Raw genomic sequence first — 17,126 nt, 5'->3', positions numbered from 1 at the left:
TCTGATTTTCAGTTTTCTCAGCTTCAAGTTGGGTGATAGGGAAGAGTCTTACCTCAGATGGTTATCAAATCACGTCAATATAGAACCATCCTCCCAAATTAAGTTTTCTGTCTTTGTATATTATTGTTAAGTGCAATTATTACGTGGAAGTCGGTATATATGAAAATACTTTTAATTCTAAAGAGATGAGTTGGGGGGTAAATGTGTGTTGACTTTATAACTAGGTGACTCTGGAGAAGACCTTCTGTTTGGAACGTCGGATGGAAGACTGGGACTCACGCAGGTCACCGCGTCCAAGCCCATACACAAGTGGGAGATTCGGAATGAGAAAAAGAGGGGAGGTACGTTTCTGATGCAGTTCAGGTTCTGAAATTTTCATGATCGTTTAATAAAATATCCTAGATTATGTAGTTCATTCTGTTTTATTTATTCATAGCACGTATATAACAGACTTAGCAATTCACGGAGCCACCTCAGCTGTATTTACTGTTTGTTTATTTACCAGGACTGGCATAATTTTTTAAAAGAAGACGCGGAGAGTAATTTGGGATGGATAGGCTCTTATGGGCTAATGTCCACCCATAACATCATCTTATGCTCACGTCGCTTTGAGTTGTTTGGTGGGGGACTTAGACTTGGGAGTAGTACTTGGTCTGAAGCAAGGAAGACGTATAGGGGGCAGGGAATTAGTCCTGTCTTCTCAGGAATATATGCTTTTCCATGGGTAACCTGTACCCGACTTGGTAGGTAGTGAGATAGGTATTTGTAAGGACAGCATGGTCTCTCTCGTATATATTCCCTCAACAAAGCCTTCCGTGCTGGGGAGAGGAAGGGCAGACAAGTGAGTAGATGAGGTAGCTTCAGCTGGTCACCTGAAGGGAATCGGAGGGGCAGTGTGCCAGAGCGGGCGCTGGGCAGAAGGAGGAGGCCTCTGGTCGTGGATGGCGCTGCACAAGGCATAAAATTGGAGCTGGACCTGAGTGATAGGAAGCAGAGTGATGTAAAACTCTGGGGGGAAGGTGTTCTAGGAACAGGGAGGAATAAGGGGAAAGGACTCAAGACAGGGGGAGCATGCTTCATCTGACAGGCAGTCGAAGACCAGTGTGACCAAGTGCATGAGTGTGGCTGAGATGAAGCCAGAGAGGCGGGGGAAGGCCACACACATAGGCCCTCGCGGGCCTTGGGGAAAGGTTGGATTGTCATCTGTGAGCACTGGGTAGCCGTTGGAGAGTTGTAAGTGGGCTAGGACGTGGTCCAGTTTACCACGACAGACAAAAACACTTTGCGGAAAATGGATTTCGAAGGAAGCAGGTCAATACTGGAAGCATGGAAGTCGGTTAGGAAATTGGAATAGCAGCGGTTACCATTCATCCTGGCCTAGGCTCGAGCTGCTGGTAGCCTGGACTAGGCTAACGGGCTCTGCATGTGGAAAGGTGGAGGCAGAGCAATGTGGAAGTGAGAGAAAGAGAGCGGTCGGAGAGGCAGTCTCCGCCGCTGACCTGAGCAGCTGGGTGGTGCCACATGGAGATGAGGGGAGACCAGGGGAAGAGCAGGTGCTGAAGAGGGGCCGGGGGTTCTGTCGGGCGTGGAAGGTCTGAGGCGCAAACGATGCCCCCCAGACGATGCTGAGTGTGAACTCTGATCTCTGAGTCTGGAGCTCTGGGGAGAGGCCTGAGCTGGGGATGGAAACTCGGGGGGCCACTGCCGCGTGGATGCGATTTAAAGCCTTGGACCTGGATAAATGTGGCCAGAAAGGAAGAGGACACCTGATTACAATCAGAGTGTCGCTGTGTTTGCCTTTGTTCTTGTCTCCCCGCTCTGCTTTTGTTGTTCCCATTTGGTGTATGCTTGACTACAGTGCTAGGATTGGTAGTAACTTACCACTTACCGTCTTTCCAGGTGTTTTGTGTGTTGACAGCTTCGACATTGTGGGTGACGGGGTTAAAGACTTACTTGTCGGGAGAGACGACGGCACGGTGGAAGTGTACACTTTCGATAACGCAAACCAGCCTGTCCTCCGCTTTGAGCAAGTAAGTTCCTGTGGGGAAAGCCTGTGTGCTTGTTATTAATCAGATGGTTAGTTACAGAGTGACTGGGTGGTTTGGGTTTATTAAATGAGATATACTGAAGTCTTGTGTCTGGCTTCATTTATTGCTGCTTCGATGCTGTCAAAGTTTTCTCCAGATCACTCTTGCGTTTGAGTGTAACAGACTCCTGCCTTCAAGCTGAGTAATACGTTATTTTTTCATTTGGTTTCTAGATATTGTATATCTAAGTATTAAATATTTTGTCTTCGTTTCTACGATGCAGAATAGATTACAGGAGTAATTTGGGTAACACAACTGAGGCTGTTGTTGTGAATAAGCTTTCAGGAATAAGCTTCATATTGTGAGGATAACAGAATAAATATCCTTAAGCAGAGAGGGAAGAGTAGTGGTCTCACGTCTGTCTACCCAAGGGCCCGCTGTATAAGAAGAAATTCTAGGTAAGAGTAATTTGTAGAGCACAGGTTTTAAATGTCGCTAAGCTTGTTCATCCCAGGGTACAAAGTCATATGCAGAGGCGTTCTGGCGTAAACGGAATTTTTCATTTTCGTGGGCTGGGGTCCCATCCCTTCTCCATCTCTGGTACAGTAGTGTGCCCCAGCCCCTCCCGATAAGACTCCCCTAGCACAGCTCTTCACACTTCTGCTCAAGCCTGTTAGTGGGTCACCAACACGCTGTTTTAATGAATGAGGATAGACTAGAATATACCAGGGTGCAACACAAACCTTTTATGTTACATCTGTTGTTCTGTGTGTTCATGTGTGAAAGTGTACCAGACTGCAATATAAAATACTGTCTCCAAATGGCTTAAAAGCCACTGACCTAGAGTGCTGGTTAAAGATACAGATTGTTCGTTGACTCACCCATGTGATTATTATCAGAAAGTTTGGGAAAGTATTGCTTAAAAGAGATGTAAGCCCTGCACGTTCTGAAACAGTTGCCTTCTCTCCATAGTGGCACCTTCCCCAAAGGCTCCATGTAGGTCCCATCATCTTCTTTACCCATCTAGGAGCTGTTTGGAGAGACACATGAGACAGGGTCTGTGGGCTTCAGATGGTAGACTAGAGAGTTCTGCTTATGCAGTTTTTAAAAACTTCTTACATATAAATAAATAATTTTTGCTCTCTAGATGACTACTGTAGCTGAGTGGCACATGCAAATACGTGAGTCATTTTCAATTGTCTTTTCCCAAATTCAAAAACACTGGAGTTTTCTGACGTTTGTGCCAGGTTTTTGCCTTTCCAACCTCAGTGTCTGCATATAGGAAGTATTCCATAAACATGGGTTGAATGTCTGAACATAAGAAAATAAGTTTTGTGGCTTATGATAACATCTGAAAGTTTTAGTTACTAATAAAGTGCTTGGTCTTAACTCTATTTTAGGCGCTGTCTGAAAGCGTCACCTCTCTCCAGGGTGGCTGTGTAGGGAAGGACGGCTATGACGAAATCGTAGTCTCCACGTATTCAGGTAAGGTAAATGGTAGTAGGTAGTTGAAGAAAGAATCGATAATGAAAAATATAAATTTAATAAATTGCTTTTGATGACTTTTTAAAAATATTACTAGTAAGTCACTATTTATTTTTAATCTTAATTTTAATTTTTTAATTTACTTTTTAATTGAATTTATTGACATGACATTGGTTAATAAAATTACGTAGGTTTCAGGTGTACAATTCTATAATATATCATCTGTACATTGTACTATGTGTTCACTGTCCCAAGAAATCACTCTTGTCTACAGCATTAAAAGCTTTATTGGTTAAAAAAATGTCTTGATTTATAAAACAGTTAATGTTTAAATACTACTTTTGGAGAATGCTTGGGTCCTGGCCAGTGTGGCTCAGTGCAGCCTAAAGGTCGCAGGTTTGCTTCCTGGTCAGGGCGCCTGTGTTGCAGGTTCATTCCTTGGTCGGGTAGGAAAGGCAGCCGATCGATGCTTCTCTCTCACAGTGATGTTTCTCTCCCTCTCTCCCCCTCTCTTCCCTTCTTTCTAAAAATAAACAGGTCCTTGGGTAAAGATTTAATTTAAAAAATAAAAGAATGCTTGGCATATCACTAGTATCTTTAAAAGTTAAATGATATTCTTTGCTTTAAAAATAAATTTGTGTTTTGTTAATATACATTTATATAAGAAGTAGATATTTTTATGAAAAGAAGTTAATATGACAATAATTTTTGAAAAACAATTCTTAATTCATCAGCTATTTTTGCATTTGCTAGAATATGTTGATTTCATACTTGGAAACTAAAACTGTAAATGAAGGTATTTCAGGCAAAGCAAATATAGTCTCACAAAATGCTTAAGTAATTTCTTTGTGGTTTGAATATTTTCCAGTTTAATTTCTTTTGGTTTCTGTTTTGGTTTGGATTTTGAAGAGGAGTAAGTCCTCGGAGTAAGTGAGGTTGATGCTGGTGGACAAAGGGGCGTGTAGCTTGGGCCCCTGCCAACACTGGCAGCACCTGACCCACGACTGCGGTTCCCCTCGGCAGGCTGGGTGTCGGGTCTGACCACGGAGCCGGCGCACAGGGAGAGTGGGCCCGGCGAAGAGCTCAGACTTAGCCAGGAGATGCAGAGCAAAATTTCTTCCTTACGGTAACATCAGACTTCGGTTTGCCTTTTTATTTTCATTTCCTGAAGTTGTTTTTTTGTTACTTACAGGTACAGTATGTTAATTATATAGGAAGAAATTACACAGTTAATTCATTTATCACTTATTTAAATGAAAGTTTAGCAGCTTGAGAAAGTTAGCAGTAACTGCTGATTAACATTTTGGACTTTAGAAATACACGTTTTGTATGCTTTATTGTATATTGACTTTTTCTTAGATTGAGAATTATGTGCATTTTTGGTTGGTTGTATGGAGTCGTCGTGTTTGGGTTTTTACAGGCATTAGACAGCAGCTAACGCAGACGGCACTGCGCCTCATTCATTCCTGTGTTCACTGCGGGCCTTTCTGAGTCTCTGACTTTGGCCTGTATGTTGTCTCAGTGGAAATGAGCAATGTTGACTTCCTCAGACACAGGGATTGCTTTTGTGGCCTGGTGAACTTGACAGCTCCTTTGAAGAAGATTCGAGTACAGTTGCTTCGCACAATGAAGAAGCAGGAGTAGCTGAAACTTTGAATGACTGCTCTTCCTACTTCAGTTCTTGCTCACCTCTTGGGGGAGCGAGGGCTAATATTTTTTGGTGGTAGTTGAGGGTGACAGAAGTATTCAGTGTGGCAAGTGCCACTAGTTCATGAAGGCCATACCCCAAGTTCTCCACACGCTGGCTCAGCAAAGCCACCGGCACGTAGAGTTAATGACGAGTAGCTCCCCTCCTCGGTACGATACCTTACGTGTCCAGCCAAGTCTGCTCCGCCTAAGGTGGCCCATGAGAAGCTTCTGTCTGTCCTGTTCACTCAGCACCCGGAGCGTAGCTACACGTGACGCACTCAGGAAAAATTTCCTGGACGACTGGACCTTTCCCTTTGTCACTGCACACGTCCCTTCCAAGCTCCTCCCCAGACTTTTCCGCCTATGCCGGTGCAGCTAAGCCTCATGTCATTCCACCCCAGTGACTGTTGGCTTTATTCGCCCGTGTCCTTTCCCGGCACCTGGCGCAACTGTCCGCAGCGCCGGTACAGTTCAGTCTCAGCAGAATCCTTTCCGACACTAGACAGGGCATCAACTGTACCCCTGGCTCACGAACGCCCCGGGGGTCCCCAAATGGGAAAACTGTACAGCCTCCACCTGTTGTCTCTATTTTTCCTGATGTCTTCCTGGAAGGTGCATGTTTACTGCTTTCTTCTTACTGAGCCTCGTGTGTTCCTGTGGCCCAGAACCGTCAGGTTCTCCTCTGGTGAGCACTCCAGGCACCTGCGTCCAGGTGGCTGGTTAGAACCGATTGCAGCCCGCCTTGATGCTCACAGCTTTTTATTACCATTGCTGGTGTGGGACTGAGGAGATGTTTTCATTTTTAGATTAGAGATCAACAATGTAGAATTGTTTGCTCAGTCCTGGAAGCAAAATTTTGTTCCTATTAGTGTTACAGCTATAGCTCAACCAATAAAAATCCATTTTGCACAAGCAAATTTCTTAAAATTTTATAAGTGTTCTAAGAACCTTGACTGTTTATACTTACAGATGACCAAGTTATACAACTTTTCCTCTAGGGGTGAGCTGGAACACCTGCAGTTAAAGGTACTGCAGGAAAGAGAGAAATACCAACAGTCTTCTCAGTCGAGCAAAGCAAAATCAGCAGTACCTTCATTTAGCATCAATGACAAATTTACATTAAATAAAGATGACGCCAGCTACAGCCTCATTTTGGAGGTACAGACGGCGATAGACAATGTCTTAATACAGGTGAGCAGAGTGTCTGCTTGTTTTGTTTTGTTTCATTTTGTTTGGACTGCACCTGTTTTGCATGCCAGTCAGTCATAGGCACTAATTATCCTCAAGCACTTAGTTGTGGAAGGTAACTTTAAATGTTTGTCTTTTAAATGTTATATTTAGTTTAGATAGTGATTTTAAAGGTTTTCTTAGTCTTCCATTAATCTGTTTTCTCAGATTTTCTAAATTCCAGCTTTACTTCTATTTATCGTATACATACTAAACGAAAGATAGATGACTTAAGTTTCAGGACGAGTCAGGAAGGACATTAAGGATTTTGTACTTTGGCTGACCTTTAGGGAAATCTTAACAGAGATGTGACTTAGAAAACTCCAGTATTTAATGTCCTTATCAGAACCTTCAAATACTAAAATAAATAGCCTGCAGTACAGCGAGCTCATTAACCACCCGCGCTTAGGGGGTCACAGGCAAAGTAGGCAATCCCAAAGGTGAAGTTTAGGGATAATAATGTACAACTTCATTCTTCAATATATTTAATGATGTTTTTCTTTACGTTGGAAGATGTTCAGGGAGTGGAAAAGGGTGCTAGTATGAATAGAAAACAAGCAAATAGGAAATTTTAAAGGGATTTATCTAAGAAAAAGAAGATAAAAAAATACGAACAGTAAAAATGACAGCAAAGTCACAGTTATTAACAGCCACACCTAAAACAAAAACAAAAGCAAACTAAGCAAACAACTAGAACAGGAACAGAACCATAGAGATGGAGATCACATGGAGGGTTGTCAATAGGGGAGTGGGGAGGGGAGAGAGGGGGGAAAGGTACAGGGAATAAGTAGCATAAATGGTAGGTAGAAAATAGACAGGGGGAGGGTAAGAATAGTATAGGAAATGTAGAAGCCAAAGAACTTATAAGTATGACCCATGGACATGAACTATAGAGGGGAATGTGGGAGGGGGGAAGTGGGACAACTGTAATAGCATAATCAATAAATATATTTTTTAAAAAAACAAGCAAATAATAGAAAAACCCATTAGAAAACAAGAAAAGAATAAAGGGAGGAAGAAGACAAGGTTTAAAAAGATGACGTGAGGTCAGATTATTAATCGAAACCTAAAGGCAAAAATCTCTCTTACCTAATGCTAGGAGCACCATTTACACAGACCGGGAGCAGCCGCCGCCTCCTCAGAACTGCTGCTCCAGGGGGCGGGGTGAAACGGGAAGGGACTGAGGACCACAAGCTGGTAGTCACGAAACAGTCCCAGGGGCGTCAAGTACAGCACAGGGAAAACAGCCAGCACTGCGATAACGATGTGTGGTGCCAGGGGGCACTTTGTAAGGCACACGCCTCTCTAACCGCTACGCTGCACCTGAAGCTGGCGCCCAGTAATACTGAATGTCGGCTCATGGAAAAGTAAAATTTAAAGAAGAACTGCCTCTCCAGAGGACACCAAGAATTTTGCCTTTTCTTGTGTTATAGCTGAAGTTAAGATTAATAAAAATGAACTAGTACAGTCAGAATGGCAATATTTGCAGCGTATGGTAAAATTTTTAGCACCAACAAAAATAGAGAAGTTTATACGTTTAAGGGGGTAATGAGAGATGATGTTCTATGGCATCTGATATTTCAAATTAGAAAAAAACAGGTTATTACAATATTTATTATATTTATTTTCTAGAAGTACATATTATCAAATATAAGTTTAGAGAATTCGTGCTGTCAAATTTAAGGTGAACATGAGGAAAACCCTTAGAGAAAACGGGGTTGGGGAAAAATTTCCGTTTCCCATCTGAACTGTTTTTTGTTGTTGTTTTTAATGTTGACTGTAGAGTGATGTTCCAATAGATTTACTTGATGTGGATAAAAATTCTGCCGTTGTCAGCTTTAGCAGCTGTGATTCTGAGGTGAGTAAAAAATATAAAGAATTCTTCGGACACTTTCATTTCTATTTTGTGACTTTGAACGAAGCCTATAAACACCAGTAGGGTCCCTGTTTCTTCTTCAGTCTCTCCTTTCATAACCTTCCCCTCAGAATCTGCTTCTGCTCTCTTTCTTCGTCCTCAGATAATCCAGAGAATGGGGTGTTGTCCTAGATTCCTTCCTTCCTCTGATCTGGGAAATCCAATTAGCCCCCAGCTCCCGCCAGCCCTGCCCGCTGGCTGTTCTGCCCCCACTTGCTTCATTTCCACTGCTGATGGCTGCCCAGGTCTCACTGTGCTCGCTTGAACCCCGTCCCCTTTTCTCTGTTGCCAGGATGGCCCCTCACCTCCAGCTGTGCTGCAGACAGCCACCATGGAGGTGGTCCTAAGTGCAGACATCACTGGGTCATTTGCTTCTCAAAACCTGTTAAAGCTTCCTTGTTTCCTGTTGCATGTGAGTCTAGATTCCTCCAGCAGCGGAAGAAGCTTTCAGGATTCAGCTCTTGATCCCATCTCCCACTTACCTGCCTTCCCTTCGGTGCACATTATTACTGCCAAGTTGGAGTTCTTAACATTTCTGGAAAATGCCTGCTATGTGGTGTTACACATTCCTGCGTTTCCACACGATCTGTTCTTTCTGCCAGCCAGCCCTTCCTTGCTTCTTATGGGCTTGTTGAATCTTGCCTGATGTTCATTCTGCTGAGTCCTTGCTGCGGGCAAACTACTGGGGTTGAGATTGTTGTCAGAGCTTCTGGACGTGCCACCGTGTCACTTCTTCGCTTGGTGCTGGCAGAGCAGCAGGCGTGCTCCCGAGAAGCAGGGTAAACAAGGCCTGGAATGGCCGCATTGCCGAGCGAGCCCGAGCAGGACGTGGTGTCTGGAGTTGGCAGGTGGTTACACAGAGAGAAAAAGGGAGGAGCAAAACAACAGATGAAGAACAGAGTTGATAGCTATGTGAGGGACTAATTTTCAATGTAATGTATTGTAATTTCGTAGTAGAGCTTTATTTTTTGGTGAGAGATTTTATAACAATTGTGTTATATTTGATTTATCATCCTGTTTATGAATTAAAATGAACATTAGGGCCTTCATTTTTATAATCATTTAAAAAATCAAGTTAATATATACATAAAATCTTTCACTCCTAAATTACTATGAAAGATGAAGCTGTTTTATTTACATCACTGCTGGATTCTTTGGAATATTTTATATTAATTTAAAACCTGTTTTCTGGAATGATAGTTTTATACAAATCTTACCATGGAGATTTCAAGTATATACCAAAGTAGAATAGTATAGCCGTCTTCATGCACTCACCAGTAACTTCAGCACATGGCCAGTCTTGTATACGCGCTTTCCCCGTTCCCTGTCTCATTCCCACCTAACCCCAGACATGGTATCTCTTCTAGTCTGTATCGTTTCATCCACGAATACTTAAGTACCGAACATTTGTTTTCAATCACACAAAAATGTATTTGTTTTTAAGTCAATTGATCCTCTGTGTTTACTGAGTTTAAATGATTTGAAATGTAATGTTCAAGTTTTCTTTTTGACATTAGCATCCTTTGTATTTCTTAGGTTATTTATTAAAAATAGGGGAATAGCAGTACATGAAAATTGCATATCATATATTTCATGTTTCTCTTTGCTGTTCATGAACCCCGGTGTATTTTTTATTTTAGTAGCTTAATATTTAATTTCAAAAAGTTACAATACCTGCAATTACCTCTGCAATTTAATTCAACAAACATGTATTGAATTCCTCCAGTAAGCCATGTACTGCGCTATTTGGTAGGAATGCAGAGATGAGCTATTTCTCGGTCTTCTGTAAGTATTTGTGAAAGTCAAAGACATTCTATACCAGACATTGATGTCTTTGTCTTTATAATATAAATGCCAGGAGTTTGTACCATCCATTACATTTTTAGGAAAACAATTAATATTTTAACATGTTGTAGTGACTCCGGATGGAAAGAGCATCAGCTTTAGAGTCTTAAAGATAAGAATTTGAATTCCAGTTGCATTAGTTACTGGCTTGGGGGAAATTTACCCACCCCCTCCTCATGCCTCAATTCCTTCATCTATTAAAACTTGCTGAGTGAGGCTTCCCGCATTGGGCTGTCTGTGGGAATAAGCCAAAAGCATTTAGCACAGTGCCACCCAGATGACAGGTGCTCAGCGAATGGTAGCCATTATTGATGTGGTTTCTGCTGTTAAATATCTGGATTCATGATTTTCTTTCATTTTGAATTCTTCCCAGTCCAATGACAACTTTCTTCTTGCCACGTATCGGTGCCAGGCAAACACCACAAGGCTGGAGCTCAAGGTAAAAAAATGTTTGAAATTACCTTTACTTGAAAGTCTGAACTTTGTTTGTTATATTGGTGTAGTTTACAACATGTCATTTCTTTGCATTAAATTTCTCCCTAAAAGGAGTCATTTTGGAGTAAGGAGTTTTGCATGATCTGTTAGGTTTTAATTCAGCTCAGAGCACTATCTCTGCTGTTATCACTTAACCAAGCACATTCGCTAAAATTGCCAGTCCTTAATACCCTCTAACTGGAGACTTTCTCTAGTTTTCTGTTACGGAAACTTGCAAACATGTGTAAAAGTAATGACTCCAGCTGCAGCAGTAACAACTCACGGCGACCTTGTTTGTATTCTCACTCTCCAAATTACTCCAAATTATTTTGAAGCAAATACAAGATATTTTATAATTTTACTTGTAAATATTTTGGTACATATGTCTGCACACGTACCAGTCATGATCCAAATAAGGTCATTCCCTTGTTGAAGGATATGAGCATTTGCCCTCCGTTTCCCGCTCCCCGGGTTTCCCGACTGCGCTCCAGTGACACCCGTGTCTGTCCTAGAGAAAACCCCGCTCCCCGGGTTTCCCCGACTGCGTTCCGGTGACACCCGTGTCTGTCCCCGGGTTTCCCGACTGCGCTCCAGTGACACCCGTGTCTGTCCCCGGGTTTCCCGACTGCGCTCCAGTGACACCCGTGTCTGTCCTAGAGAAAACCCCGCTCCCTGGGTTTCCCGACTGCGTTCCGGTGACACCCGTGTCTGTCCTAGAGAAAACCCCGCTCCCCGGGTTTCCCCGACTGCGTTCCAGTGACACCCGTGTCTGTTCTACAGAAAATATTTTAGAGTTTTTTTTAGCAATTTAGTAACAATCATTTCTACAATTACATATTGCTTGTAGCACACAGATCTATTTTAGTTATTTAAATTTGTAATGTGAGATATAAACATTTTTTATTTTTGATACATTTATGATCTAAAACTTAAGGAGGACTATAACTATTTTCCTGCTGTTGCTGATCTGAGACCCAGTGTATGTTACTTTCAAGAGAGACGCTGCTACACAATACTTCATATCTGGTTAAGGAATTCCAGTTAAATGTAATTTTTTTCTAAATAATTTATTCTAGTCCACATAAGTACCCTTTCATGTATTTTGAAAGAAAAGTTAAAAACTGGGATAAATTTATTACTAAGAAATGTATTAAAGTGTATTTTATGTGGCCTATATTTAAAATTAAGCATTTTAAATTACGTTTTTACTGAGCAAGATGGTGCCAGATAATTTGGAAGTAGGCCTAAAAAATATTAAAAAGCTATGTTATTTTAATTGGCTACAATAACTTTTAAAGTTCAGAGAAAAGACTAAATGCCTGAAAAGAGCCAAGAAAACTACGAGAAAGAAGAAAAGTTGGGACTTATCTAGCCATGCGGTAAACGTACTATAAAACCACTAATAAAGGTATTGTAGGGTGTTTGCAAGGCCTAAATAGTTAGACTGTGCAACAAAATACCAGCTAGGAATAGAACTCAGGACACAGTCACGGAAATGTAACGTGTAACATTCTTGTGTAGGGAAAAATTCTCCTAAGTTACTGTTCCTTTTTAAAAACTGCTGTTGGCACAACTGGCACCCATCTGGAAGAAAATTAAATAGATCCTTATGTTGTCTATAAAACATGTTTAGGTGAATTAAGTACCTACTTACTTGAAAAGGAAGGAAATTTACTTGTCTTCCACATAGATAATGGGTGAATGTCAATGAAATATGAAGACTGCCTGTAAGTTGTTATATAAAAAGACTACCTAAGAAGGAAAATAGGCAAAGGATACGGATACTTTATTCACAGAAGAGGAGATAAAAATAGCTAACAAATATTTTAAAAAATGTTCTACCTCATTATTAGGGAAATTCAAGTTAAAGTAACAAACAAAAAGCCAGTTTCTGCTTGTGTGACAGGTTGGAGACAATTACAAAGAGAGCCTCCCCAGGTGTCGGCTGTGGGAAAGGGCCCTCGGTCACAGCCGAGGGGGACACAGGTGTTAGAGCCACAGGCAGGGGGCCTGTCTCACAGCAGTCAGGTCCCATGTCGCACACACCAGTGTGGAACCGGTGGGTTCAATAGCTGTTTATTCATTCCAAGGAATATTGCACACCTGTGATAACGTGTTCCTGGTAACATGGAGCAGATCCCATGAAAACACAACATGCACATGGAACCCCTACACATGTATATGTTTTTAAATTGATGAGGGCATAAATATGACGAAAGGTGTGTAAAGGAACTCGCCTGGCTGGTTGGGTGGGTTACACAGTGGGGTGGGAGTGGGAAGGAGGTGGTGTTTTAGGACAGGCAGTGATAAGGGAAGAGTGTGGTTGTTAGAAGTAAAGACAAAGATGTTTATGATACAAATAGAATTATTTACGTGGAGTTACAGATCTGTTTTTTGTACATCTGCATAGAGAGGTGCGTGAGAGGATGACTACCAAAAGAGCAACCGTGACCACGTCTGGTGGCAGGGCTTCAGATGACTTGTGTGTTCATTCCGATTTTTCTTCATTGTTCGGATTTTTTGGATAATGAATATGAATTATGTAACCAGAGAACGCATTATGACCTTTTATTGTGGAAAAATTACGTTGAGTGTCCTCTTTAAGATTATGTGTAAGCTAACCCTTTAAAAAGAAACCCTAAAATATACCTTTTTCAGATGTTTTTTTTATTTTCTTTCAATGTTTTTATTCTTTATTCTTTATCTTCTTTTTGTCTTTCCTGTCTTCCCATTCAGAGCAATATGTGCATGTAACATTTGCAAACAGTCTTGCTTTAAACTTGTACTTATGTTTCTATTCAGGTAGAATATTGATTTTTTTTCCCCTTCACATGCCAGCAAAAGTGTCAGTTAAAATACCAGAGTAGAGGGGCCCCCTTTGTGATACCGGCGGAACTGCGATCCGTGGCCCGGTTTCCAGCAGGAAGCAGCTGCACGGGGCGGGCAGAAGCTGGGCAGCCTCCAGCCCCTGTAGGGTCAGGGCTCCCCAGCCCAGGAGCGGGTCCTTCCCAGTGGCTGGGTCCAAACTCTCAGGGCAGCCGGCCAGCCACGTGCGGCACAGCCCCAGGGTCTCTTGGTCTAAGTCCATGGTGGTCGAGTGTGAGCCTGCTGCTCCATCCTCACAGACAGTTGCAAGTTAAGTTCTTGGGAGCACTTTTCTGTCAGTAGATTTTTATAGCAGCAGCGTTTTGCTATAATACCCTTGTTTCTGAGAAAATGAAATAAATATTCCATAGAAGTTTTAGTTATTTGGAAAACTCATCCCTTCAACAAAAATGTCTGAATTTTAACCTTACATGTGTTTTTAAGTATGACAGGGTGGTATGTGACAATGTATGACTTTTGGCATGACATAGCATTGCTAAGTGTAGACGTTTCACCTGAAATGTATGGTGGAGGTAACTCTTATAGATGGATTAATATTGCTTTCAACTGCCAAAATGTTTGAAAGTCTTCCTTTACTCTACTGATAAAGAGTAGTTGTTTAATAGAATGCCATTATTTTCTTCAAAATATTGTGGAAGAGATTAAGGCCTAAGTACTTGATTACTTGTGTTGAACATTTTAAATACAGTGTTTACATTGCTAGATTATTCTTATTTTCTTGTCCCTCTTGTGTCGGATCAGATTCGCTCCATTGAAGGCCAGTATGGCACACTTCAAGCTTACGTGACTCCAAGGATTCAACCCAAAACCTGCCAGGTCCGCCAGTACCTTATCAAGCCCCTGTCACTCCATCAGAGAAGCCACTGCATTGACCAGGACAGGTAGGACGGAGGAGGGGCAGTTATCTTTAGGACGGCGCACGATGCAGATAAACGTGCCTTTCATCCTTGCGGTGTGCGCTCTGGCAGGCCTTTGTGTCTTCTGACTGCTGTGGATGCGTGTTTCCAGTGGACATCAAGGTCTCTGTCTCCTTTCAGAGCCCTTTGAGCCGGACTTCCTGTCGTTCCCGGAGACCACCATTCTGAGATCAGTTCCCTCTCTCAGCACTGTCAAATGGCCTTTAGCTTTTCCGTTTTCTGAAAATAGGACTTTGGTGTGTTAGTCTCAAACATGTATTTTCTTTGTTTCAGCTCAGGAAATCACTCCAGCAGGGGCATCTAGCCTTTTGGCCTCTCTGTGCCACACTGGAAGAAGAAAAGTTGTCTTGGGCCACACATTAAGTACATTGTGACACGTGATCACACAAAAATCTCATAATGTGTTAGGTAACTTTATGATTTTATGTTGGGCTGCATTCGCAGCTGTCCTGTGGGCTGCATGCGGCCCGTGGGCTGCAGGTTGGACACCTGTACCTAGAGCAATTGATTGTGGTAGTCCCTGTTAGTTCTGCTTCCGTTCTAAGTTAAGAATCCTCCTGTGTACAGTTTTTCTCTTTCTCTCCTGAAGGTGAGAGACCATGGCTTAAGCGAAGGGGAAGGGAAAGAAACGAATCATTGAACAGTTTCTAAGCCTTAGCGCGAGGCAGGCAGAAACACCCCGTTTCACAATGAGAAGTGGGCGTGTGGGAACGGAGTGACTTGCTGACAGAGGAGCAGAGCTGTGACTTCAGCCCGAGGCCCAGGTTTTTCTATAGCAGTTTGTAACTTTAGAGACAGGTAATTTAAAGAAGCCATAAGGAGAAATATTCCTAAGGAAGATTGTTTTAAAAACATTCAAGAGGCTAGATTCTTTTTGGGGTGTCTTCCGGCTTCAAAGTCAAAGTTGTCGTTAATGGTGGTGGTGTGGTGTGCTGGAAGGAACAGCAAAGGTGGAATCAGGAGACTCAGATTACGATCTCACATCTGTTCCTGTGTGGCTTTAGGGAAATAACTTAACCTCTCTGGGATCTAGTTCTTTCATCTGCAAATGAGAGGGTTGGTCTGGATGATCTCAAAAGTCCCTTCTGGTGTTAGATTCCTTAATTCTGTATCTTAAGATTTCTTCTGAACCTTAAATTCCTCAAACTTCACATTTTCTTAACTCTTTGTAATTATTCACTTGATTTATTTAAACTCTGATATACTTTACTCCCTGTGTGTGCGCATGTGTGACTTTGCAAGATAGAAAGTCATTCCACCTCCCTGCAATTTAGATGGTATTATTCCTTAACTTGCCCAGTGGCCCAGTCCGTTTGTAGGGAGCAGGGCCGCAGCCCCACGCCCCTCTCACGGGAAAGCCTGGTTCTGGGCCTTCACGTCGTGCTGATGACCTCGAGGAGACTCTTGTCTGCGTAGGTTTGGGTAGTTTGTGCACTAGAAATAGTAGATGGACTTTAAGAATTCCTATAAAAATATAAAGTAATGAAAAATGAAATCTACCTGAGCAAACTGCATTTTATTTGTAAAGCATGTTGTAATGAAAACAAGCAATTTGTGTCACTTAATACTAAAAGCAGGGGTATAGATAAGCGCTCATTTTTTTCCCCATGAAATCAAAATGTTAATTTATCTGATGGGTTAGATTAATCTGAGAAAAATTAAATGGGCGCTTTTATATTTGTTTAGCTACTGTTGCAAAGTTCCGCTTGTCGGTGTGTTCTGTACATAAAACACCTCCCCGTGTCTCCACGCCCACACGTGTGCCTCTGCTGTGAATTACAGACCCGTGAACACGCTGACCCTAACAGGCCAGTTCAGTTTTGCTGAAGTTCACTCCTGGGTGGCGTTTTGCCTCCCTGAAGTTCCTGAAAAACCTCCGGCAGGCGAATGTGTGACGTTTTACTTCCAGAACACCTTCCTGGATACACAGCTGGAAAGTACCTACAGGTAAGGAGAGCCTGTCACCGGCTCACGAGGGTTTGGATATAAATGGAGCTTCTAAATTTTCTTTTGTTTGACATAACAGAATTGAAACCTATGCTGTTCAAGAGAATCTATTGAAAAACAAGTAGTATTAGTGAGTTTTTAAAAATGTCTGAATAAAGATGAATATGAAGATCAATACATTTCCCATTTCCAATAATGACCAGTTAGCAAAAAATACCCTTCCGGATTATCAATAACAGTAACAGAATATCCATATAAAGGCGTCAGAAACAGTCTTTATTAGAAATATGCAGAAGTTACATGAAGAAACTTTAAAACTGTATTGACATAAGAGCCTTGATTCAATGGAGTAATATGTCCACCAGTCCTCAATATGAAGACATTGTAAACTTGGCAGTCCTTCCCAAATGGATTCAAATGCTAATTATCCTATTTCCAGTAAAAATTCCAGCAGAATTTCCTTATGCAGAAAAAAGAAGTGGCACAGGACCTCAGAGCTGAGGACGTGCAGGCCTCGAAGGCACTGTGTTCTGAGGTGGAGTCCCTGGCTGCGCCCCTCACTTCACGGCCCCCCCCACCGTGTCCTGCAGGCCCCTCCCCTGACGGCCCCTCCCCTCTGTGACTCTACTGCGTTTCCTTTCTCTTGCCCATGTCATCTCTGGGTTTTTGTGTGTTTTGCTTTTTCAGTTTTGTTTTCTTTGGAAGGGGCTAGGC

At 42.2% G+C, this 17,126-nt stretch overlaps 1 protein-coding gene across 1 annotated transcript in view; it reads left to right on the top strand.

The window, feature by feature from the left end:
• The window catches only part of BBS7 (Bardet-Biedl syndrome 7), a 34,542-nt gene that overhangs the window by 11,766 nt on the left and 5,650 nt on the right, over positions 1–17,126 (top strand). The window contains exons 7-15 of the mRNA XM_024568745.3: positions 225–341; positions 1,900–2,030; positions 3,428–3,512; positions 4,536–4,638; positions 6,200–6,392; positions 8,212–8,286; positions 10,562–10,627; positions 14,290–14,429; positions 16,248–16,412. Of these exons, the coding sequence (XP_024424513.2) occupies positions 225–341; positions 1,900–2,030; positions 3,428–3,512; positions 4,536–4,638; positions 6,200–6,392; positions 8,212–8,286; positions 10,562–10,627; positions 14,290–14,429; positions 16,248–16,412 (1,075 nt within the window). The remainder of the gene's footprint in view (positions 1–224; positions 342–1,899; positions 2,031–3,427; positions 3,513–4,535; positions 4,639–6,199; positions 6,393–8,211; positions 8,287–10,561; positions 10,628–14,289; positions 14,430–16,247; positions 16,413–17,126) is intronic.

This window comes from Desmodus rotundus, chromosome 9 (assembly GCF_022682495.2).
Source record: "Desmodus rotundus isolate HL8 chromosome 9, HLdesRot8A.1, whole genome shotgun sequence".
Classification (NCBI taxonomy): Eukaryota; Metazoa; Chordata; class Mammalia; order Chiroptera; family Phyllostomidae; genus Desmodus; species Desmodus rotundus.
Note: the sequence above shows the minus strand (reverse complement) of the source record. Positions and strands in the feature narration are given on the sequence as shown.